This window comes from Hydra vulgaris, chromosome 09, assembly GCF_038396675.1.
Source record: "Hydra vulgaris chromosome 09, alternate assembly HydraT2T_AEP".
Classification (NCBI taxonomy): Eukaryota; Metazoa; Cnidaria; class Hydrozoa; order Anthoathecata; family Hydridae; genus Hydra; species Hydra vulgaris.
The window spans coordinates 41,423,003-41,449,978 of record NC_088928.1 but is presented as its reverse complement, the minus strand read 5'-3'; the positions used below and the strand labels follow the sequence as shown (position 1 = coordinate 41,449,978).

Sequence of the window (26,976 nt, the reverse complement as noted above, 5' to 3'; positions counted from 1 at the left end):
TATAAACATTGGCATAAGTACGAATCGGCATAAGTGCGAACTAGCATAAGTGTAAATCAATTGCAAAAACTGGCATAAGTGCAAAAAAGTCAGAATTATTATTGTGAAAATAAAAGTCACTGATAACTGATAGAGAGCCAAGATGGGTCCCGGGGCAAATTTCTTTATGGGCCCTATCTTGGCTAAAAATGAGCACCATGTAATGCCAAATTAGCTACTTTTTTTTTCTCCCATTTTATGGGAGAAAAAAAAAAGTAGCCCGGCTTTCTTTAAGAGACCTACTCCGGACTCTTAAAGAAAGCCAGGCCCCAGGACAACACACCCGCCTAATCCTCCCTCTCTACGGCCATGCCAATAACCACTGAAATAACCTCTGAGTGGATACTTAATTAAATTTTTACAACTTTTATGTCAACTACATCAACATTACTCTTCACATTTTGATTTTGCTATTGTTAAAGCAAACGGTATCCAATGCAAACCAACCAAATGCTAAAAATTCAAAAATTAGTTTGAAGATGATATTCATCTCGTGCAAAAAACCAAATAACGATTAATAATTTTTACACTGACCACAAATATTATTTTTAATTATATTATTGATAACCCGACGATTACCATTATTTGTAATGATCATTCTCTTTTATACTTTTTATTTTATTTCGGTACGCTTAGTTAAAAACAGCAGCGAGATATGTCGAGCAGAACAGTAAGTATCATACCCTTATTGAAGGTTTTTAAAATTTTTAAGTTTCATTTTATAAAAGGTTTTATAAAAGCTTTTAAAAATAAATTATGCTCATAAAAATATTAGAATAATTTATTTATGCTATAATAAACATATTCAAAAAAAGCACTATTTTAATAATTGAAAAAACTTTTAAAAACTTCTCCTTTTGGGTTGCCATAAAGTACGTACGAAGTTATGAGTTTCCATAAAGTACGTTTGAAGTTATTTTTTATAAACTTTTCTGGTTTTTGAAAGTTCATTCAAAAATTTAATAAAGCAAAAGAGAGCACAACCACAACTGATGTAAATAACACTATAGTCATTAAATATTGATATTCATTAGAGACATTAGAATAAACTCAAGTTTATTACACGAATAAGCAAGAAGTTGTTCGTCAATATTTATAGTTTTATAGGTTAATAATAACCTATAGGTTATTTTAACCTATAATAATCGAACAACTATTTTATAATTGTCCTTAATAACACGTTATTGGTGGTAGCCAGTCGGTTTTCAAAATCTGTAGTATCAGTATTTTTTTATTTAAGAATGAAGGCAACGACATCAAAAGAATTGATTAGTTAAGGCAAAAAATTGAGGAATATGTTATTAAAAATAAAAATGACTTTATGTCGGCAGATGATGCTGTCGGCAGATAATGCTGTCGAAATGTTTACATCGAAAACAACGATGTAAAACTTATTCCGTTTGCACCCATTCTATCTATTGCTGGTAGAATATTTGTTTTTAAAATGAAGTCTGAAAATAAAGACGATTATAAATGCAATCATTATAGATGGAAAAATAATAAGAATAATAAGTTCTAAGAATAGCAAAAAAGGTTTTAAAAAAACTTATTATCTTACCCAAACTACTACAGGTCAAAAACATTGTACATCCGAAAATTTTAGTAAACAAGTGTTCATAAAAAAACTACCAAAGGTCTTATTGCTATTATCTATTATTTAGGCAATGAAAAATGTGGTGTAACAGATTTGAAACACGGAAACAGTTAAATTGACCATTCATACATTCGCACTGCATCGTCTGTAGTGTCATGTATAAAAAAAGTTTTAAAACCAAATAATAAACTACAAAATATTTATGAAAAACTAATGTTTGAATCAAATGTGATTCAAACATTAACAAACGTTAAAAAAAATAGGTCGCGCAGGGTCGTCAAATTTTCATGAGTTTTTTCATAAAAAAAATAGGCTAGGCTCCTTATGCAGGTAAGAAAACGGTTAAAAAATAACTTTTTTCGTTGTAATGAGGGTTTTAGGCCACTTTTGAAGATTTAAAAATTGTGTAAACTTAAAATTACCTTAAAATTATCAGCTTACTAGGGAGTTTTTAAAGCACATTTTTTATTCAAAATGGCGTAAACATTTAAACTAGGAGATTTTAATTAAAAATCTTAAACTTCAATGAAAATGAACTAAAAACAGGTTCTAAAATATGGAAAATGGTTCATCACAAAGAAAATAAACTATATAATTAGGTTCAATTTTTTTTAAGACCAAAATATGCTTATTTTTTTTTAAGTAAATAAGATCTCTGGCAATGCTTTTGTATTCATTTTCTGATTTTATTTTTCAACGGATTCATATAGACGATCATTAAAGATGTAACTTTCCATTGAAACTAGTAGATACCGGAGAGTAGCAGTTTTGAATCTTAGCACATCAAATTTATTTTTAAATAAGCATAGCATTTTTAAAGAATAATGAATCTATAATATATAATACGAGAACATTTGGTTAATTTTTACTTGAGCATCCGTCTAATTTATTCCTTAAACTTTTTTTATCATCATTAGGCGTAATATAAGTACTTGAAATTTTGAATTGGAATATCATATATTCAATATGGAGAGTTATATTTGGATTATTTTAATATATTTTATGTTATGGTTTTAAGTTATGGTTTACTGCGTTAATTGAATTTCCAAAATTTTTTGGAAAACCGCTAAGAGAGACTTGAAAATGTTTAATTAATTTATTTTTTTAATTTCCTGTTTTGAACACAAAAAGTTATTTTGCATTTAGCGCATTTATTGTAACACTATTATCTTTAAACTTTAAACTTTTTTTTTATTATCTTTAAACTTTTGAACAAAATGTTTAAATTGGATACATACTCAATGACTCAACTCATATTTTGTTTGTTTATGCGACACAATGGTCGCAAAAAGTGACCAACGGAGCCGTCCAGTTACGTAGACCTGGGAGATGTGAAAATAAAAACAGATTGTAGATGGTGTCATTGAATAAAAAATAAAAATCATAAGAAAATATAAAATGTGTGGCAAGACTTTTGTGAAGTAGAAAAACGAAGAATATATGATAAGGGGGTATGGGGAGGAACAACTAACGCTCTAGTCACTCTGAGTGTTGAACATATGCAACAAAGAACAAATATTTGATATACTGATTTTAGAGACTGTTGATGTCTACATCAACAGTTTCTAAAATCTTTTAGTGACTGTTGATGTCTGTTGATCAGAGCCAGACGTAAGACCTACAGAATGGATTTCAATTGATCGAATGCACACATTAGTCACCATAGGCCACAAGCCATCGCTCTTAGTCAAAAGAGCTACTACCCCATGCTAATATGTAAACAAGTCAATATCGATCCGCTGGTTCATTAAAGGCAACCATGGCTAAAATTATCGCACCATACAAAAACAATAAAATAAGTAGATAACAAAATATAAAGTAAAATGATAAAAAATATAAGTACGAGCAATATAAAAAGAAAAAATAGGCTAGTAAATGTGCTACTATATATGGTCTAAACTCTAGATAACCAACTGAAAACTGATAATCACCTGTGTGAGATAAAAGTATATAAATGTCATTAATGTAACAAATTCATAATATAAAGCTCACAAAGCGCTATAATACGTGGGTGTAAGAGGTAAAAAAATGTTGGTGCCATGGTAACCAATCAAAATTAAGTAGTGCATAATGGTGATTCCCCTCCTCAGGAATGCACTGCGATCACCAATGACGTTTCGGAGAGCCCGAGACCTGCACTAACGCCACTCGTCAGGGGCGTGTCCTTGCAACAGATCTCACCGCCTGCACTCTACGTCATGCTAGTCAATATTGCAATATAACAGGACTACACTACAAAAGCCAAAAATCCCAATCCCTATCCCAGTTTTTAATACAGCTCCAACATTCTTAGAGATCTCATGAGGGTGGTAAGAGATGCGCGTGGTGTGAATATAAGCAAATATGTTAATACATATAAATATCATGTACACTTACATTAGAAAAGACAAACGTGTACACATGCATGTATGCGTATGTATAAAAATAAACAATTTAATGTATAGAAATAACACAAAGCAAATAGAAAATAGAAATTAATAATTATGAGTAACTTACCGTTTCTTTTATGGCTGAAATGTGTCTTATAAATATAATAAATATCACTCATAATCATCGAAACTAAGAATGTTTGTCGTTAGTATAAAAGTAGTTAGTTGAAAATATGGTAGAAAATCTGGTGACTCCAATAGTATGAGAAATATAAATCTTGCCTGATAAGTAGAGACAAAAGCTATCACACAAAACAGACTCAGATAAATTAAAAAATGATTAGCCAGAGATAAAAAAAATACAGACATATAATCAGTAAGCAGAGAATAGTGAAAAAAATAAACAGATGAGACAATAAATGCGATTTTTTACTAATAGCTTATAACCACTGAAAAACGTAACGTTTAAAAACAATATTGTTGACAAAACGACCTAACGAAAGTTAGTGAACACTGTATAGTGCAAACCACAACAAACTAACTTAGCGACGTCAGATCAAGAAAACTAGATAGAAACAAAAAAGAAACCAAAAAACCTTATGAGATTGTGATATGTCTAAACTTATCTAGTGGTATAGTTCAGTACATACAAAACAAGAATACATTTGTTATAAAAATACGCTAATACGTAATTTTGTGAAAGAAAAAAAAAATTTTTTTCGCGCTCTTTTGCTACTCACAAATATGCGGTCTCATTCACACGTAATAACACAAATCTGAATAAATATACAAGGATAAGGTCAAAAAAAGATTCCGAACAAAAGTATATAAAAAAGAACAAATATTTGATAAAATGATTTTAGAGACTGTTGATGTCTACAGGTGTGATGGTGTAGTGCATTAGTATGTACCGTTTGGTCGTCTCGTATGGTCTCGTTATGTTTTCGTTCACTTTCAAATCGGGTGAATAGAAAGCTAAACACACTCACTCCTTGCGCTTATGGGCTAGCACATCAGAGCCAGACGTAAGACCTACAGAATGGATTTCAATTGATCGAATGCACACATTAGTCACCATAGGCCACAAGCCATCGCTCTTAGTCAAAAGAGCTACTGCCCCGTGCTGGTGTGGAATGATGTGCTATGGAGTGAGATTTTAGATCCGAGCACATAGTCAGCGAGCGCTGATCCGACGTGCATTGTGGAGCTTCCGATTGAACGTGTGCGTGAGTGCTAGCGTAGCCATTAGGTTATTGGGCGCCGTAACCACATCCAGCGGGATAACCTAATGTCTGTTTTGTCGTTGTAGTGTACATTGGAAGAAGTCGGGGCTCACCAGCCACGAAGAATAAATTTGTTTGTTTATGCGACACAATGGTCGCAAAAAGTGACCAACGGAGCCGTCTAGTTACAACAGGCTACCGAAAAGGAGGTAAATTTTATTCCAGTTGTTTTTTTTGTTTTGTTTTGTTTTTCTTTTATGTCTACTTATCTGTTACAATTTTTATTTTAGGTTTGTCATATGACGCATTAATGCGATATAAAAGATCAAAGTTTACATATTTTTTACAATTTGTTATACACATATTTGATTGTAAATCAACTTTTTTTTGGTTTGAAACGTATTTGTACTCAATTGCGTCCAGTTATTTTGAATTTGAATATCATATATTCAATATGGAGAGTTATATTTGGATTATTTTAATATATTTTATGTTATGGTTTTAAGTTATGGTTTACTGCGTTAATTGAATTTCCAAAATTTTTTGGAAAACCGCTAAGAGAGACTTGAAAATGTTTAATTAATTTATTTTTTTAATTTCCTGTTTTGAACACAAAAAGTTATTTTGCATTTAGCGCATTTATTGTAACACTATTATCTTTAAACTTTAAACTTTTTTTTATTATCTTTAAACTTTTGAACAAAATGTTTAAATTGGATACATACTCAATGACTCATATTTTACTATGAGTTGGTATATTTCATGAAAAAAATGCGAAAAAGTAACATAGGCCCACATTACCCCACTCAGTGGGCAGGGCCATCCCGAACGAATCAAATCGATCGTTATTAAATCTATTCTAATATGAAATGATATGAATGAAATATTTTCTTATTCGGTTGTTTTTTAAACTGTTTTTTATCGGTTTCATAATTGTTTTTTTCAGAAAAGAATTGTTTTATTTGCACAAAGACTTGCGTATTTCATTCTCCCCGAATGTTAGGGTATAATAAAATATTTTTTTTTATATTTTTATATACCGATTCTTATATATTTAAATACAGCTCAATATTCTCTTTAAAAAAAAATTTTTTAGAAATCATTTTTCCGTAAAAATAATTAAAATTCTTAACTATTCCATTTGGCCCATTTTACTCTATTAGGCGAGAATTTTATAGCCAAATAAAAATTTAACCCTTATTTGCTAAGGAGGTTGTCAGGGACGCGTAAACAAGTAAGGTTTAGTAAAGTTTGCTTTCCTAAAGTTAATTTTAAAGCTAAGTTTAAAAAAAAAAGATTTTTAGAATATGATTCTCTAATAAATTTTAAATAACATTAAACAAAAAAAAATTGAAAAATTTGATTTTTCTGAGGGATATACCAGCTTAATCTTAATTGCACCCCTCTAGCGCCGGCGCTGTATATTGTTCTCTATATTCGCTACAATATTCAACAAATATTTAAAACATTTTATTACTTCTATACTAAGAATTATTATTCCGTAGTAAAAAAATGTAGTTTTTAGTTTGCAACTCAACTTTGAAAAAACATATTTCTTCATAATATTTACAGAAGTAAAGAAAACAGTTAAATTCGAATGGAGAAAGTAATTAAAATGAGTGCTTTGGGTTAAAAATGGAATTTCGTTAATTCGTTTTCAGATAAAACATTCCGGTACAAAGAAGAAGAACTGGTTGGTGACACACAAAATGGATTTTTTTTAAGTTTAGTTTATAAATGTTAGAACGATTAGTACGTTCTTATTAAATTTAATGTTAACGCTTCAATTTATTATATCAAAGTACAAAAAAGTATAGTAAAAGAACTTTTTTTTTTTTAGTTAAACATTAAAATGGAAATACTCGAAGGCGAAAGAAAAAACTCAAAAATTTATTACCAAAATGGTTACTATTATCGTAAAGACAAAAAAGCAACAGAATCGTATGGCGGCGGTTTCAAATGTAAGGATGAATTTTGTAGAAGTCGTGCAACAAGTGAACCAAGCCAAGGGTTAGTACAAATAACGCCGCATAACCATTTGCCAGATTTTGAAAAAAAAGAAATTTTAAAATTAAAACAATCAATAAAACGAGCTGCTGAAACTACAAGTGGAAGTTTGCGAGATATTTTTGACCAAGAAACTGCTAGTAACCAATCAGCACATCACGTTTCTTTTGGAATGATGGAAAGCACTATGTATCGCAGACGTAGATCAGTGCAGCCGCAATTACCAGCCAATTGCGGGGAATTAGACAACTCTTTGAGAGTAAACAACATAAGTAAGTTTTTAGACAGGACCGATTTTTACAAAGGGTACGTTCGTATAAATAACGATTATGCTCACATATTTATCGGGAAAACAGTCGTTGCTTCACCGACTGATTTGCACGTTGACGGAACATTTAAGGTAGTTCCGAGAATGTTTTATCAAATGATAACATTTGGATACATTTTGCTTGATCATGTAAGATAATCAATAAAAGATAATATAAGAAGGGTGTAAAAAAGGAATTCTATTTTTTCCGCGGTGTTTTTTAATACCGTTAGATTTTTTTAGAGCACCTTAATGAATTGAAAAAAAACAAAATATAATCCCTGTTTTTTCTTGTTCACCCTCCATATATTATTATTTTTGTTATTATTGTTATTATTGTTATTACTACTGTTTTTTATAAATTATAGTTGTTTTTATTAATGTTGTTCTGCAAGTAAAGAATCAAGAAGTAAAGATTTTTTTGTTTTAGTTTATCCCAACTATTTTCATACTTATGACTAGAAAAACGCAAGAGCTGTATTCTCTTGCATTTTCTAAAGTTGCTGAACTCGTTCCACATTTGTCACCGTTACGGATAATGACGGACTATGAACAAGCATTGATGAATACCTTGGAAATTCAATATCCTTTAGCTGAAATTTCAGGCTGTTGGTTTCATTACGTAAATGTAAGCAAAAAAATATTTAACTAAACATACAATAACCTTTGTTATAAAATGGCAATTTTAAAACTAAATTAAAATACAATTTAAAAAAAATATATATTTATTTGTACTGAAAGTTTATGTTTGCAATTAATTATATTTAGGCTGTGGTTAACAAGTGTAAACATCTTGGATTGTTTGGACTTTTAAAATTGCAAGTTCACAGTGATTTGAAGAAATGGATAAGGCTATTATTGTGTCTTTCTTTGCTACCGCCTCACCATATTCAGCCAACATTAGGCAATTTGAATCCAAATTTGTTTGTGGTGTCATTAAGTATAAATGACTTCGCAAAATGTCAAAGTTTAATGACCTATATGGAAACATTTTAGATTGGGCGTATTGGCAGTAACAAAATTTCTGTTTTTGGTTGTCCCAGAAGAACGAACTCTGATCAAGAAAGCTTCCATGCCTCGCTTTTAAAATGAATAAAGATTGCTCATCCAAACATTTGGGTTTTTATAAGTATATATATATATATATATATATATATATATATATATATATATATATATATATATATATATATATATATATATATATATATATATATATATATATATATATATATATAATCTAAAATAAAAATATAATTTGAACTTATCTTTTATTTGCATTTAATTATTTTAATATTTTAGCAGAACTAAGAAAGTTTGCAGAAGTCCAGCAACTTGATAAATTACGTTTAGAATGTGGACTTCAGATTCGTCGGAGACGAAAGCAGAAATATGTTTTAAATGATCGTAAAATCAGAGTTGCTACTGAAAATTTGGCCAACGGACGTCTAACTTCATTGGAATTTCTGCAAAGTGTTTCACATTGCGCAGATGCGTTATTTAACAATCAACTTGGCGTTAGTCGTATAAATCAACCACCGGAATTGGAAACAGTTTCATCATTTACGCAAGGTCAAATAGAGCCCTTACAGCCTAATTTAATTCCACCACAAGATGAAGCCCAGCAACTTAATGTATCAATACCACGTGATGTAGCTATAGTGCAAAATACAGATGATGTAGCTATAGTGCAAAATACCTTCCAACTCGGAGAAAACTTACATAGTTCTACAGAAATTGTTGCAATCACGGAGACTTCAAGAGTAGTGGATGAAACTAATGGAACAACATGTCCTGTTTGTTTAGAAAATACTCCAAACTTCGCTGCTGTTCCCTGTGGACACATGGTTTGCACAATGTGTATACCACATTTACAGTTAAAATGTCCTCGTTGCCGAGCAACAGTTGTTATGTTTATACAAAAATTTGCGTGATTTGCTTGATAAATGTTCATATACAAACTTTTTTGTTGAAATTTAACAGTATAGTTGTATTCAAAACTAAATTTATTTGAACTTACAAAAAAATATTTTTATTTGAACTTACAAAGAATCATAATATTTACAAATAAAATAAATAATAAAACATTAAATTTGAGATTTCGAAATGCAATTTTGTATGTCGAATAATTAAAAATTATGTTTATTATTTAAAAAAATTGTAGCCACTTAATACTATCATCAATATGAAAGTATCATTTTTACAGACCTATATGGAGCTGTTAATACGTGACAGTTTTAAGATGGGAGGGGGGATCAGAAAGTGTTACCAAATGTCACATGGGGGAGGGGTTAGCTTCAGTGTAACGTGACAAATTTAAAAAAAAAAATTTTTTTTTTTTTTTTTTTTTGTTTAGAATATATTTTGCTGTTTAATAAAATAAGTTACATAAGATTATCACGTAATAAAATATATAAACAAATAAGACAATATAAAAAACAGACCGGGACTCAAAGAAGATATGGGTGATAAAATACCACCACAATCTATTCATAGAGCCCCTTGAAAAAATAAAATGTCGTCAAAATGTTCAAATAACCTGTAGATAAAAGTAAGATGTAAAAACTTTAAATTTAAATACTCAAGGATTTAAAATATATACACCATTGCATGAATAACTACAAAAGATATGTACAATTAATTTTTCAAAGAATAAAAAAGTAAAACTATTTTGATAAAACTTAACGGAGTTCTTGTAATTCCTCCGAATTAAAAATGTATTTTTTTGCTAGCAACTTAAATGAGTTTAATGATTTTACCATATTATCTTTTTTAGCTTCTTCTTTTTTTTTAATTGTTCCATATTTTTGGTCCGCGAAATGCTATTGAACACTCTGTAAACTTGTTTAGTTTCTTAGGCAATTTAAAGAAATTTGATTGGTTTGATCTAAGGAAATACTTTTCATTTATATTTTTTTTAAACTTACAATTAAAATTTACTGGAGTTAGGTTATTTGTAAACTTATACATAAAAATTAGGTGTTGATAAATATTTATTTCATAAATATTCATCATTTTCATGTCAAGCATTAAGGGGTTTCGTGTGCTCCCTTCTTTTTTTTCCGTATATAATTCTACACGCATGTTTTTGAACACTAAGTATTTTTTTAAGTTTAGTAGTTTGCGTGCTGCCCCATGTAATATTGGCATAAATGATAAAACAATGAATTAAAGAGAAGTAAATTAATTCAAGACATATAATATTAAAAATTTAAATTTTCCTCACAGCGGAATCAATGAAAATGTTAGCGAAAAGTTGAAAAATTGGGTAAAAATAACGCCACGCCTCATATTGGAAAAAGGGAGGAGGTTGACAGAAAATGTCATAAAATGTCACATGGGGGAAGGGTGGGGTGTCTAAAAACAGCCAAAAAGGTGTTACGTATTATTTGAACAGCCCCTAACTTAAAAACAAACTAATATTTAAATTAAATCTAAAACCAATTAAAACATTATCATAAAGGTCTTTATTCTATGTAGTAAAGTTCAAGTTCCGCATAATCGCTTTGCCCGAATAGAGCTGTAACCAGGGGATTTAGGTGGTCTAGAACCCCCTAGTATTTAAAACTATTAATTTTCTTTTTAACGAAAAGCATAATAAAAAATCTTAAAAAATCATATATTGTGATATATCAATTAATGTTTCAAAGAAAGAATGAAACTCCGCAATAGTCAATAGTCAAATGTAATCAAAAACTTTTGAATATTGATTATTTGTGTTTCATTTAAAATAAACTGAAATTTAAAACCAGTTTAAAATAGTTTGCTTAAACTAATTTTCAACTTATTTTAGACAAATGATTTTATATAGTTCTCACTTCTCCCGCTCGCTTGTCCCACTTCTACTCACACCTACACATTAATAAATTTCTGGAAAAACTATAACACTGCGGGTTTCAATAAATGAAAAATAATTGAAGTAAGAAGTGTTTTAAAATATGAAATTTACATTGCCTATTGTTAAGTTAATAATGCTCCAGGTATGAAGGATATGTATATATTTGAACATAATTTTAAAATTTAATTTCAAAAGACAAAAAATGAAAACTGAAAAACTGAAACGGAAAAACTGTTATGAAAAACTAAATGTAGTAAAACGCGTGAAAATTTAGTACATACGGATAAAGACCGCAAAAAATAAAAACGTGGCTGTAGTGTACATTGAGATCGATTGTATATGTGCCACAGCGTAAAAATGACTAAAAAAAGGTTCTCTTCACATTCCGGAGATTATTTGTATAAATTACGACAATTAAAGTAGAAGATGTTAACGTTGTTCTGGTTGCGCTTTTTATTAGTTGCTTGAATCATAGAATCTTAACATTGATTTTATTTCAGTGTGATCACTTGACCTCATGTAATTAACATAAAGATCTCTAATTAAAAATTTTTCTAATAAATTAGATTAATTAGGTTTAGATATCATTTCTGAAAATAGGTTAGAGAAATTGTGGCTAAGGTATTTCGAGTCATCCGGTAGGCAATATAGGACACAAAACAATATACTCTTTGTCTTTGGAAGTATTTTTTCGAAACAAACGCTCTGTATTTCGTTGGATTTGAGATCGTTACGTCTTACCTAGTTTAACTTATTAGATATGTAAACGGCAACACATCCACCACGTCAGTTTTTACGTATGCTGCTTAGAAATGCATAACTCTTGATATGATATAGTTCACTAGGGTCGTCCTTGCTTATATGGGTTTATATGGGCGAATATGTCAATGTTTTTGTTGCAGTTAAACAAATAAATGATGCTAAATGTTCCATAGGCCACGGATATTTAAATGAAAACATTGTAAGCATTTCATATACAGAATATTTTCAAGTTTCTCCATCACTGAAATAATATGGTTCAAATACATTATTCCAGGTCATAGTTCTATGTCACCTGATAATAATAACATAACTCTTAGGAAAGCATGTTCTTTTAGTATAATTTTATTTTCTGGTTGGTATTGCCATAAAAATATTTGTATAAATTTCAACTCAAATTCTATAGTTTCAAGAGATGTTTCAGAATAACATATCAAATTTGAATTTTGTAAGGACGTCACTTTAACAGTTATTGTAGCGTAGATTAGAAGTGTAATATAGATATAGTTAAACTTTTTAAGAAAGTATTCTTAGATACATGCAATATTTATAAAGAAAACAGCTTTAAATTGAAATATTTCATACGAACCTGGCTGATGGCGTAGAATAAAGTAATAAGATGATGTAACTTCCAAATCTATTATATTGTTTATTCTTCTTTTAAAACTTTATATTAAAATATAAAGTACAACACACACACACACACACTACTGTGTGACGTCTAGAAAGACGTCTTTAGTTTATCCAGATACGACGTTCTCAAGACTTTTATATGAGACCAATTTAGGATGTCTAACGGAGAAGAAATCTAATATAAATGAGTGCAGCATAGAGACACCGAACTAGTTACATCAATTAGCCGTTTGTGCGATGAAGATCGATCCTCCTAGCACAAACAACTAGTTGATGAAGCTAGGTCGGTTGCTCAACGCTACACTCATTTAACTATCATGTCTCTTCAAACCAAGAGGGGGGGGGGGGGGATCGAACTTTACATGGTCATTTTTTTGGCATATATGTATACATAAAAACAGTGATCGATTAACAAAATGATAGATTATTAGAAATAATATTCTAATATTCGTGTTCTAAAATTATGACCATAAAAAGTTTGATTCATTCCCTCCCCCCATCCTCCCCCCTTCGATTTGAAGAGATATTAAACTTTGATGGGTCATAAAAACCGAACACAGCAGATTATTTCTGGAAATTTTAAATTTGTAGATAAATTGAAAATAATTTAATTATGGTAAAATAACTACTTTTTTTTTAGTTTTTTTTGGTTCCCAGGCTGCAATCATTACAGTACTTGGCAAAGCATCCTTATTTGACATTAATATAAACATATACATGTTTGGAATAATTAAACACTAAAAAATGAGGTCAACGCCCCCTGATGAAACGATATCATTTATAACAAAAGACTTGAGCTCAACTATAATCCATATTTGTCCATAAGTTTATTTATGCTTGGGCTAAATTAAGTGTTACAAAAACGTTAAGGCATACTAAGAAAAGTACTTTGAAAAAAATGCTTGTATAAAAAATAAATTTTCATATCTTTTTTTCTTATTTCAATATATGGTGTCTTTGACCTAATATGTAGAGTTAAGACAATAGAATAGAAAAAAATTGTTTCTCTGGCTTCATTTTATTTTTCATTTTGACTAATATTTGAAAAATAAAATATTACCATTTCCCTGGTAAAATTGATATGCTGAACCTAAAAATTAAGTATGGTTAATATTAAATCAGTTTTTGAATGACTAACACAATATTGATTTTGCATGGTTTTGCTTACCTCAGGCCCAACTATGCAATGACTAAATTAACACTCAGTAATAAAATTACAATTAAAATTTTATTTTTTTGGAAATACGAGTTGATTAAAAATGTTACATTTAAAAAAGTTGACGAACTTGATTTCCTTACAAAAAGTTCACAAACTTAATGTTCAGGCCCGTGTACAGGCCTGACATATGAACATATATTGCCCGTATATGAACAACAATTGTAAATTGTTAACTATAAATATAGTTTGAAATAAATAAATAAGACATGTAAATTCATGAACTTTGCTTTAAAAGAAAAAATTTAATGGCATATATATATATATATATATATATATATATATATATATATATATATATATATATATATATATATATATATATATATATATATATATATATATGTATATATATATATATATATATATATATATATATATATATATATATATATATATATATATATATATATATATATATATATATATATATATATAAATCCGACTTCTCTCAAGTTGTAGATTGTTTTGGTTCAAATTTTGATTTATTATGTGAACTAGAACAATTCTATGTAATTCTTTATGTTATGAAAAAAAATTTTAATTTTTGATTTTAAAGAAAATAAATTGTCAGGAAGAGTAATTAATGTGTACTTTGGAACTAATTTGTTATATAAATAGGGGGCGCGATAAGAGATAGAGAATTTAGATTTTTTTTTTTTTTTTGGGGGGGGGGGGTACGATAAAGTTACCAGTTGCTTTTGTGTAATACTTATTGATAATTGAATGAAAAAAGTTTTCTGTAAATCGTGAAGGAAATAATCCCATTTTGTATTTTAGCATAAATAGTATTTTAGCATAGATATTAATTTGATAAATATTCAGCGCTTTTATTTCTTTAAATAAAGCATCATGTATGTTACACTGTGTATATTAGCATGTGTATGTTTTGTTTTATGATGTATTATTCTAGAAGCACGTTTCTGTCGTTAATAAAGAGGCATTAATTTTGTCTTGCGTGTGCTTTCCCAAGCAATCTTAGCGTATGTAAGATGACTATGTATAAACTAAATAAATAAGTAAAGAATTTTTAAGTTTTAACGATAAAAATGGTCTAGTTTTAAAAAGTAAACCAAGATTTTTAGATATTTAATGTTGACGGCCTTTATGTGGGCTGTCCATGAAACATTTTCGTCTATAACCACTCTAAGAAATTTAATTGTTTAAGTTCTTTCAATACTGTTGTAATCGATACTTAGAGAGGGAAGAATTGATGGAAGTGGCTTTTTTTTGTTGCTTTGAGTGAAATAGAATATATTTAGTTTTTTCTATACAAAACGTTTATTGATAGCCAAAAAAAAAAAAAAAAAAAATAACTCTTTACAGTTTTATTTTTTAATAGCGTACGTAGTTGTAACTAGCGTACGTAGTTGCTAAAAACAAAAAAAAAACTCAATACTATATTTTGATTTCAAGTTATTGAGCATCAAAATTGTTTATATTGTCGGTAAATTAAATTTTTAGAAAATGTGTATTATTTCAAACTGGAATTATGATTTCACTTTCAATCATGATAATAGTTCACATACATTGGTTTTCCTTTTAATAAAAATAGTAAAAAAGAATCAGTCGTTAACTTTCGATTCTAGATTTTGTCACTTTCAGTGACCATACACAAACATTTCGTACACCAAATCTATTGAAAGTGAAACCTTAATATTTTCATACTATATAGATGAAAACCATTTTTTAATGGTACGGCCCTGATAAAGATCTTTTCTTCATTCACAGCTATCTTTGTTACTGCAATATTACATAGGGAAGTACGAATTACGGTAAACTAGAAAAAAAATTATTTAAAAGCATGTCTGCAAGATTTAGTTAGATGGAAACAGATCTGTGATTGCGAACCTCATTTAAATCATTTCAAGGCCTTAAATACAAATCAAGTTATCAAAAAAAAAAATGATTCTAAAACCTAAAATAAATTCATTATTTACCAAACATGATTATTAATGTTTAAAATAAATATTCAACAGAATTCTCAAGAATAACTTCGTTTTTCGACAATTTTTAAAGCGTTGTTACACAAACTTAGTTTCAAAAGTTGTTTAAAGTTCGTAAGAACTGTTAAAATAACTCAGATCTCAAACAACAAGATCAAAAACAAAACAAAACTGTCAACTACTTTCCATTGTTTGAACAATAAAAAGTGTTGATTACTGTTCAATATCGCAGATACATATAAAACAATAAGGTTTTTTCAAATGTGCTTACTTAATTTAGGTGTGCATTACTTTACATTTAAACTTTACATTTAGGTATGCATTACTAAATCTAGCAAAAATATTTTCCTTTACCATATTGATAGATTTCGATTTTTCAGATTTTAAACTTGTTTACAACATTTATACAACTTATACAAAATATACAACTTCTTTATAAAAGTTTGTCACAACTTTAAGACTTTTTGTTTTAGGATTAAAATTTTTTGTAATAATTCCAAAACACGGCTTACTTTGACAGCACTGTCACCCTTAGACATATTTTTATTTTAAAATTTAAAGATTTCGATTTTTCAGATTTTAAACTTGTTTACAACATTTATACAACTTATACAAAATATACAACTTCTTTATAAAAGTTTGTCACAACTTTAAGACTTTTTGTTTTAGGATTAAAATTTTTTGTAATAATTCCAAAACACGGCTTACTTTGACAGCACTGTCACCCTTAGACATATTTTTATTTTAAAATCTTAGTGATTATTTGAAAATCTTAGTCACTTATCATGAATTCCAAGTCAATGGTCGACAAAATTTTACAATATTTATTTATATTCGCTATAAAAATCTTAAAACTGATGAATCTTGTATTGAATATTGTGAATTTATGAACTTTATATTTAATTCTAAATCTTGCAATCGTCATATTTATTACAGATAAAATACTTATAAATCAAAATGTCAAAGAAAATGGAATAACCCCTTCCGCATAAATTCACAAATTTTCAAAATCTAAATCATTCGATCGTAAGGTACTGTAATTTATAACATGATATAACTATCTGCTATAATATACTCTATCATATTGATTTAATAAAAATAACTCTAACGTCTTTTGTTTAAAGGAGCAGCAATGATTCACGTGGTAACCATGTGATTTCATTTCTTTTAAGGAATTTATAAATAACCGTAACCAGCTTTAAAATAATACAAATAACTAATGTAAAGAAATTTTTCCATCTATGATCAATATATGTCATCTCATTGTTTGCTTTACGGCTGAAAAACCAATTATATCAATTACCAATTATCACGATAACAAGATTTACGCAACTTAAAACACTGAAATCTGCGAGAAAATAACTTAAATTTAGTAACGAGACCATTCATTTGATAATAAAGATCGATCGGTTTCAATTTTTCGAACAATAGTTTCTGGAATCTGCTGGCTAATCCATATTTTCTCCAAACTTTCGTATCTCTTTTCATTTAAAAATAGCGGGTTGCCGCGTCTAAAAATAAAAACACACCAACAAATAACACATGTATTCAAACCAAATACAAGTCTCATATATAAAATAAGAATTAACAGTTCAAAAAGAAAATTGTATTCTGAAGATAAGTTTTTCAAAAATAATGCATACCTAAAACCGCGGTCAGCCTCACCATACTGATCTAAGTAAGGAGAAGGAATCATCATTCCTAATGTGTGGTTGTACAACAAAACAATTTCACTCTGTCTAACTATAAAAAAAATCCCAACACTGTTAGAACAAGACACTGAGTGCAACACGCATGCTCCGTACTGATTCTCGTTTTCAGTCTGACAACAATAACATTGGCTGCATAACAATTCTCCGCATACAAGACACAACGACGGAATGCAATTGCTATCGCCAGTAGTAGGACACCTAAAAAAATTTCAAAATTTTGTATTAAACTTTTTGGTTTTTATTTACTTTTACCAATTTCATATTTAACAACGCTTTAAGTCAGCACTTTTTAAGTCACTTAAGAGTAAAGAAGAGCAAGATAAGGTAAGAAGAGCAAGAAAAAGTAATGAAAACATTTAAAAAGCAAGAAAGGAATTAAAAGAATACTCGAAAAACTGTAAATTGAACGAGTCAAGAAAAGATAAAAGCGAATTCTACTTTTTTTTTCATTCAATCTTTCTGTTATCACAGTTTAAAAATCAGCAGTAAAACACAAGATAAGATAGAAGCTTGTTATTTGAAGACTTAAAAGCTTTGCTAACGACCTTTTAAGCAATTCAGTGTTCCTATAACTATTGCTTAAACTTGTTTAATAGTTGAAAAAATTTCTGGAACACTTTAATAAGACAGGAATGTTGTCACAATTATAAACTGCGGAACTATAAGTTGTCACAACTATTTTTTTTTCTTTTATTTTAATTTACTCCCAACAAAGTTGCAAGCAACCACTATTAAGTTGGGAGTTACTAAGAAAAAAAGAGTAGATTTATAGAGCAAGAAAACGGTTGACAGAAGACTTGAATAGTTTTAGGTAATATGAGTTAGGTAAACATGAAGATGTGAGAGAGTTCCAAAGGATTGAAGTGCGGGGAAAAAATGAATTTCAGTTGTATTTAATATACATTAAATATAACTGAAATTCATTATGTATTAAAACACCAACGTTTTTTTTGGATTGCATGCCCCTTATTACTAATCAAAAGAAAAATTGCGCTACAGTTTTTTTTATTGATTTGCAATATGGTGCATTCTGTAAATTCAGTTAACCATATGTTTAATCTGCTTGTCATTACAGTTGACCATGGCCTGTATAAACAAATAAAATTAAACTACCTGAAGCCTGAGGCCATATTAATCAAAGAGCTATAATCATGTGGTAAGGTGATCAATCGGCGTGCAGTAAAGTAGCACTTCCTAAAATAAAATAAAAATAATCAAATCAAATACAAAAAATTCAAATAAAAGTCATTTCAAGTGTCACAACCTAGAAATTTTCACAAACTTTAAATTGTCACAATATATCTGCACCAATTTAAAAATAACCAATTAAATAATAAAAATATAAATAACAAGTAAATTATACAAACAAGTACATATTATCTATAATATGTAATCCCATAAATAATTTTTTTTTCATGGAATTGGATAAAAAACTTTTTATGTAATCACATTTTACAAAACATATCTACCTATGTCAATGCTAAGTAAAAAAAAACAAAAACATTTTTCATTCATCTTGTTTTTGAGGAAATGTATTTTTGAACTATCCCAATTCTTATTGCAACTTGTTATATTTTAATGTAACAACGCAACAAATTAAAAAACATATATAATAAATATTTATAACAAACATTTTTTATATAATAATTTACCAAAAATCTTCACTATACATATAAAAACCAGAATAAAAGTTTGACATGTTGTGACAAATTTCTAAGCACTACAAATATTCTTTTAATTAAAAAAGTATTTTTAAATTGAAAGAATATTTGTAGTGCTTAGAAATTAGAAAGGCGTTACAATGTGATAAGAAAAGCATTTTTCTTATCACATTGTAATGCCTTTAAACTGAAATGTAAAAGTGTCATGTCTTGATACTGTAATGTTTTTACATTACAGTATGAAGATAATACTGTATAGTCTTTATACTGAAATGTAAAAGTGTAATCTCTTTGTACAGTACACAGGCTGTGAGAAAAAGTGGTAATAATTCAAAATGTTTGTTCCCATTCAAATAAGGCATTAAAAACTTATTAAGATGCACTTTCAGGCGATTGAATAGGCTGAACTCTTCCTGATTTAATGTTACAACAGATTTTTGTAAAGTCTTTAAATTGATTTTAGGCAGAATCAGCTGTTTCAGGGAGAAAGGGGGTATCAACTTTGATCTATAGAACTTATCAACCAACTACTTTGTTATTAATCATACTATATGAGGATGCTATATTACATGCTGCATTTCGCACTAACATGCTTAAAAGGACTTCTACCTTGCAGTCTTTCAACAATTTTAACCAGCAAATTAATGCAATCTTCAGATTTGTGTCTTGCAATTTCTTTCACATCTTTAGAGCGTAACATAATTTTGACTGTTGTTCCAAGGTGTATTTATTTAGCTGGGAATTGATTTAGCTTTTTTGATACATCAAGCTTGATAAGTTGGTATGTAATGGTTGCAGTATTCAATATATCTGTCATTGAGGAAAGAAACCATCAGAGAATCGTTTTGGAAAGCCACCAAATACTTTTTTAAATACTAAGCAATATCCCTGAAAAATTCCAACTTTGTTATTAGAAAGTTGTCCTTATAATGACTTACCACTATATCATACAATTTACATGTGGGCCTTTAGCTTCTGATAAGACTTTCCCAATATAAAAGGACCTTAACAACATTTTCCCAAATACTAATAGCTCTATCAGCAACTGTTTAATCCTCAACACAGCGTGTTGGACAGAATAGAAAGTAAATAATAAATAAACAAATGATAGCTCTGTTTAAATTTTATGTATCAGTTGCTGATGTGGTGATGATGGAAAGTGACAATGGACAATAAAAAAGACAATGGAAAGTAAAAAGCTGAGAATATAATAGTTAAAGTTTAACATAGAAAATGGTTGAAAGCCATATATACACTATAAACATTAAAAACCAGAAAAATATTTTTATAATATCATTACCTAAATGAAAACTATTTAAAGCAGTTTTTTTTTTACATAGACACCTCATCTAGCAGGTAAATCATGAAAGATCACCTTTAGGATCTTTTTTAAGTTTCATAGTAACAATTTAAAACCAGAAGCATTTTTAAAATAAGGATACATTCTAAATTTATTAAATGGCCGCATTTTGTTCTACTTAATAAAAAACCTTAAACAATTTTGCTATCCGTAAACATAACTTTAAACAACTTACTCAAACCAGTACATGATGTAAGTAACTGCAACATTACAACCTTAAAATTTTACAGTATTTTTGCACTGAGTGCAAGCAGAAAGAATGTACCATTCAATAAATTTTGGAATCTTTGAAGGTGCTTCAAATAAAGAAGATTTTTCTAATAGAAGTGGTCATTTGTCAAAAAAGATGATATGAAAAGTCTACATCTTGCACTCAATACAGTTTTGTCTGCAGATATCAAATTTGAAAATCTAGAATCTTTTAGGCACTCACTATTGAAATTGCCACTTTTCTTAGACATTTTTATATTATTAATTCATAGTTTATTCTAAATAATAAAATCACTATATTAATACTTCTTTTAAACCATAAAGGATTAAACTCATAATCACACAAATCATTAACCTTTATTTTTGCTAATTACTGTCACTTATTGCAATTGATGTTTTTATAAGGGTTTTTAAAAATTTTTTTACTAGAATTTATTTTACTTTATTGCAAACATTCAGTTTTGTAAGAATGCTATTTCTAAATTCATGCGTTAAAACATGAATTTAGAGATAGCATTCTTACAAAACTGCAAAGAAAAAAAAAAAAAAATACAGAACAAAAAATGCTTAAAATGTTTTTATTGACAATTTTTCTGTAACCAGGTGTGTTGCAATGTAAAAATCGCACAAAGGTGGCCATACAAAAATAATATTTATTTAACTCATCAACAATAAAAAGAAAAGTCACAACAATAAAAATAAAATATTTTATTTTAAGAAACAATTTTTTACAATCGGATGCCTATTGTAGTGTTAATCTGTTTTGCAGATCAGGGATGAGTATTTTTATTGTGATTTAGGAAGATTTTAATACATTTATGAGCTCCTCCTACCCCTATCCAAAACTAAATTAGGGGGTTTAGATCAGTTTTCAACCGACGACTAAAGGGTCTTTATTGTCAAGTTAAACTATAAATTGATCCTATAAAACAGGTTGTACTGGATTAAATGTAACGAGTAGCAGGGTGACCTAACCTGACCATGAATAATTGATTTATACAAACTCAAACAAAATTTAAAAACATATTTGATTATTTATTTAACTGATATCTTATTTTGATAAATACTGAAATTTAAATTTCTGAAAAAAAGTGACCTAACTGATTGCAATAAAAAGATAATCTATAACTTAAACTGCAATAATATCTTTTTCAAAAAAGACTTAGACTAGACATGTATGTAATTTTCCTTGCAAATATTCTACAAATATCACTAGTAGAAAAAAATTAGGATCATTTTAAAAAATTCCATGAATTTTCCATGACTTTTAATAAAAATTTAGGAATTCCATGATTTTTTCCATCACCAAATGAAATTCCATGACATTTTGATAATTTCCGTGACCAGTACCCACCCTGTATAATATACTAGTGTGGATATTTTAAAGTAAATGAGCCTTTAAACAAAGTGCATCTTTTATTTTTGGTGATCAAAGAAAGCTTATTTTTGAATACAAGATCATTTACTTTCTTATCATTTTGGCAAGAATAATAAAAAAACTTCTTTTTTTTGGAACTTTTATCAAATGAAATATATTTATAGTATTTACACCATTTAAATAAATTGACTCTTAAAAAAATAAAAAACTTACTCTATTTTAATACTAGAAAGATTGTAAACATCTTTGTGTTCACACCACCTAAAATAAAATAAAAAGTTTAAAAACAAAAAACACAAAGTTATGTTTTGATTAAAAATTAAAAAGTAAAATTTATAACATAAAAAAAGATGACTTTTAATAAGTAACTTTGTTTTAACTTCATTTAACTTAAATTCATTAGTTTTATAAATAAACATCATTAGTTTTTCCATTCTAATCATTTTTTGTACTTTTGATTTTTATTCAACTGCTAAAAAAAAAAGTTTAACTTATTGAATCCCTTAGCATTATTTATTATTATTTCATAATATTTATCTAAATTTACTAACTTCATGTTAGATTTTAATTCATTAAAATATTTTAAGATCAATACCATGTTGAATTTGCAATGAGCCAATTTGAGTTTCGATAAATTTTGTTAATTATCTATATTAAGTGTTTGTAAATATTAATATAAGAAATTTTTCAAAAATATTTTTTACTAGTAGTTTATGACTGCAACTAAATTTTAAATGTGGTCGACATTTGTTGCAATTTTATATGTGGTTGACATTTGTTGCAATTTTAAATGTGGTTGACATTTGTTGCAATTTTAAATGTGGTTGACATTTGTTGCAATTTTAAATGTGGTTGACATTTGTTGCAATTTTAAATGTGGTTGACATTTGTTGCAATTTTAAATGTGGTTGACATTTGTTGCAATTTTAAATGTGGTTGACATTTGTTGCAATAGTAACAAACAGTAAAATCAACTTGGTCATATTTATCTTAAAAAGAGAAAAAAATGTTTCTATAAAATTAAAAGAGAACCTTTTTGTTATTTGGATCATTTTCTCTTCTTGCATTAACCAATTTAATGTTAAGAGCTCATCAATATTCACAGGAATGTTCAAGTATGTTAAAAGAACAAATAGTTCATCACAAATACATTCTAAAAGAGCAAATAATTCATCACAAAATACATTCTTAAACAATTACAATCATCACAAATTAGTTTAAAGTAAAGCTAAGTTATAAATATAATTCACCAAAAAAATTATTCAAATAAAATCATTTATTTAAAAACTTATAATATTTAAAACGAAGATCTTTTTTACAAAATGTTTTTTTTTTCAATATTATTATAATTAAAAAAATAACAAAAATTAAAAAAACATGTATTTATGTATCTATGTTTTGAATGACCAGTAAAATGTGACAAAAAATGTTATATTTTCTTTTTAATAGCTTTTGCTTATTTTAATTTTTGGTAACTTTTTTTCTTCTTATTAGTGGAAATAGTCCATTTTTTATAAATGTAACATAAATAACTTTTAATTCTGTTCAGGAATCTTGATACTAATCCTTCACTAGTTTTTTTATAAAATTATTTATAAAATTTAATATATATATATTTTTTAAATATCAGGAATGCGGAGTCCCAGTCCCAAAAGGACTCCAGCTTTATATCTCTACTTTTTCCAAGTCCGTAGTGTCCAGAAGCTCTAAACATGTTTGTTGACTTATTATCTGCTATAATAAAAACATTCATGAGATTTAATGTCTTGAAACTTATTGTTTTTAAGCCCGGAGTCCTGGAGTCCTTGCCACCATTATACCTAAGGACTCCGGGCTCGAAAAATTATTGTTCCTCTAACTTAAAATTCTAAATTTTTTTCCTATTAGTAGTCCATAAACTTATTTATATTTTTAAAGCTCCTGGATACCAAAAACTAGGATAAAGTAATCTTTTTGTGACTTTCAAATCCGGAGTCCTTTTTGGGACTCCGCATTCCTGTTATTGGCAATTCCAATTTTTTTAAATTTCTTAATAGTTCGAAAAATTATTAAAAAAAACAACCTTTAATCCTGTTATTACCAGACTTAGATGGAAAACAATTACTTTCTTTACAAACGAAAAAGCGTAGCAAGTCATTCAATTCAAAGTCATTCAAAAAGCGTAGCAATTTATTCAAAAATAAAATAAAAACTTTATTTTTTAATTGACGTCAGCTGTTCTTTAGTTTTTTCATTTCACTTGTTACATAGTTTTTTTTATTTGTGTTTTTTATTTGAGACTTTTTATTTACAATAAAAAAATTTTAAACCAACGAATGCTGTTTATCTTTAGTTAGGAAAGTAACAAAGATTTTAGCATTGTAATTATTCAAAAAATGACTTAAGTGAAGGTAAGTGTCATTTCAAAATTACTTTAAAATAAAAGAACAACAAGTTTTTAATTAAGGTAATTAAAAATACTGTTAGTAAACTAAATTTTTGCTGATAAAGCATTTTAGTGTAAGCGTTTTATTATTAAGTTAACAAATCGTTTGTGTTTATAAATGTTACAAATTATTTGCATAAAACATAAAAAACGAATACTATATTTACATAAATTTTTACAATTTACTAAAACAAAATCAACAAATACAAAAACCAATTTTTTTTTCAATTTACACATACTTAAGTTACAACTTAGAGAAATTTGTCGCTATGATTTACTTGTGCGAACAAATTTCCCCCGGTCTTAGTTGTTTATTGAATTTAATTCTACCATAAACCATATAGCAGTGAAAGTTCTTATTAAACATTTTTAATTACTTAACATTCTAATCAAACAAAATTCTATTCTATTGAAAAAAAGTTTCGCCTCAAACACCTTAATATTCTTGAAAGACTTTGATGTTCTATTAATAATTTAGATTCAAGTCAATAAAATAAAACCAACAACAAAATGCCTTCAAATAATGGAAAATACTATTTTAAAAAGAAATATAACAAAATTAAATCAAAAAATATTGTAACGTTATTTGAGAAACACAAAGAAACAACAAGTGTGCAAAACTTTAATCAACAATGTAAATCAGTAGTAAGCTAAAGTTTTCATCAGCCTGCATCTTTTGTAAGGAAACATCCTCATCAGTCTACATCAGCAGTAAATGAAAGTCCTCATCAGTCTACATCAGCAGTAAGTGAAAGTCCTCATCAGTCTACATCAGCAGTAAGTGAAAGTCCTCATCAGTCTACATTAGCAGGAAGGGAAAACAATGTATACGCAGTTCCTTTAATTTCAGTTTTTGAAAAAAGAAAAAAAAAAAAGTCAAACCAGCACAAATACCAATCAAAAATGCAGATGACCTACAACTTAAAACAACAGAAAAGTATGAGATGTTATTTCTCGATATTTTTTATTCGTCATCAAAACAAGGTTGGTTTTGTAAAGTTTGCATACCATTTTCCCCTGGAAATAAAAGTAATCGTGCATTTATTGAAAACCCTGGCAAATTTGCAGATCACCCCCTGGAGGGTGCTAACTATCACTTAAAATGCATAGGCATACTATAGCTTTAAAAAATAAACAAGCTTTTGATGAAATGTCTAAGTATCTGAAAAATGCTGTGTGAAAATACCCTTGCACAAGAAACATTAAAAACAAGTAACTCTCGCTTCACTATTAAAACCTTCTTTTGAGTCACGCATTTGTTAACCATGAAAAACTGGGCACATACGCATAATTTTTCAGACATTATTAAACTTATTGCTGTGTGTGGTTGTAAGAAAGTTAAGGTGCACGTTTTGTCTGGCCCAGTAAATGCAACATATACATCTCCAAAATATATTGCTAAGCATATAAACATTATCTTTGATTTTGTCAAAAATGTACTCCAGTCACTTAGAAGTGGTGGGAGTTTTTTTTTTTATATGGTTTTTTTATTTTATATAGTTAAAGAAAGCTTAGAGCAACTTATTACTCACTATGGCAAACCAAAAAGCAGTAACAAATTTGAAGCATTACAAATTCAAGTTCCAGATATCTCAGAAACCAAGACAAAAACCGAATTTGACAGTCTCAAAATTATGTTATTTACTAAATGCCAAGAATGGGAAAACAGTTTGGATATATGTATATCGAAAGAAAAAAATCAAGAGGTAGTCAATAATTTAATTAAGTCAAGAAACAATTTTACCCCTCAAGAGTTATGGAAAGTGATAAATAATGACCCTGTTTTGATAAGTGCTTATCCTAATTGTATGTTTTTAACTAAGTTACTCATTATATTTCCTTTGAGTGTAGCTTGCGTTGAAAGATTTTTTTCAAAATTAAAAATAGTTAAAAACCGTCTTCGAAATCAGTCAAAGCACATTATAAAGCTTGATGATGATTGCAACAGAAGGTCCGAAGGAGTGTTTTGACGACAATTTTTTAGAGTACTTTGTCGATGAGTTAAAACATAAAATTCAAAATATGAGAATTACTTTGTAAATTGATAATTTACAAAGTAAATGATTTGATTTTTTTATTTGAGATTACAGACAATTGGTGAATATTTAATGTTTGAAATTTTTTTCTCGGAATATTCACGGTGATTTTTTTGTTTTTACAATTTTTGTTTGTAGCAATTTGAACCAATCCGAAAGTTCTGTTGTAAAAAATTAAATTTTACACTTATTATAAAAAAAGTAAATGAATAAGAAAGAATTCTATATTTACAGCCATATTGTAAATAAGCGTTTAAACTAGA

At 28.1% G+C, this 26,976-nt stretch overlaps 2 protein-coding genes across 4 annotated transcripts in view; one reads left to right on the top strand and one right to left on the bottom strand.

The window, feature by feature from the left end:
* Positions 1-668: 668 nt before the first annotated feature.
* LOC136084788 (uncharacterized) lies at positions 669-8,662 on the top strand. 3 transcript variants are annotated; one of them, XM_065805723.1, is made up of 4 exons: positions 669-709; positions 7,066-7,504; positions 7,970-8,167; positions 8,308-8,662. In XM_065805723.1, the coding sequence occupies exons 1-3, from the start codon at positions 695-697 to the stop codon at positions 7,999-8,001; spliced, it is 486 nt and encodes a 161-aa protein (XP_065661795.1). In that variant the 5' UTR covers positions 669-694; the 3' UTR covers positions 8,002-8,167; positions 8,308-8,662. The 3 variants fall into 3 exon arrangements, with proteins under 3 accessions (XP_065661795.1, XP_065661794.1, XP_065661796.1); XM_065805722.1 differs by lacking the exon at positions 669-709 and adding an exon at positions 6,851-6,977; XM_065805724.1 differs by lacking the exons at positions 669-709; positions 7,066-7,504 and adding an exon at positions 7,526-7,689.
* An 8,152-nt stretch (positions 8,663-16,814) lies between these two features.
* LOC101238882 (E3 ubiquitin-protein ligase UBR2) overlaps positions 16,815-26,976 on the bottom strand; it is a 145,998-nt gene continuing 135,836 nt past the window's right edge. Inside the window, exons 43-47 of the mRNA XM_065805726.1 lie at positions 23,285-23,405; positions 22,466-22,513; positions 18,757-18,837; positions 17,575-17,841; positions 16,815-17,442 (exon numbers count right to left, since the gene is read on the bottom strand). Of these exons, the coding sequence (XP_065661798.1) occupies positions 17,301-17,442; positions 17,575-17,841; positions 18,757-18,837; positions 22,466-22,513; positions 23,285-23,405 (659 nt within the window). The 3' untranslated portion in view covers positions 16,815-17,300. The remainder of the gene's footprint in view (positions 17,443-17,574; positions 17,842-18,756; positions 18,838-22,465; positions 22,514-23,284; positions 23,406-26,976) is intronic.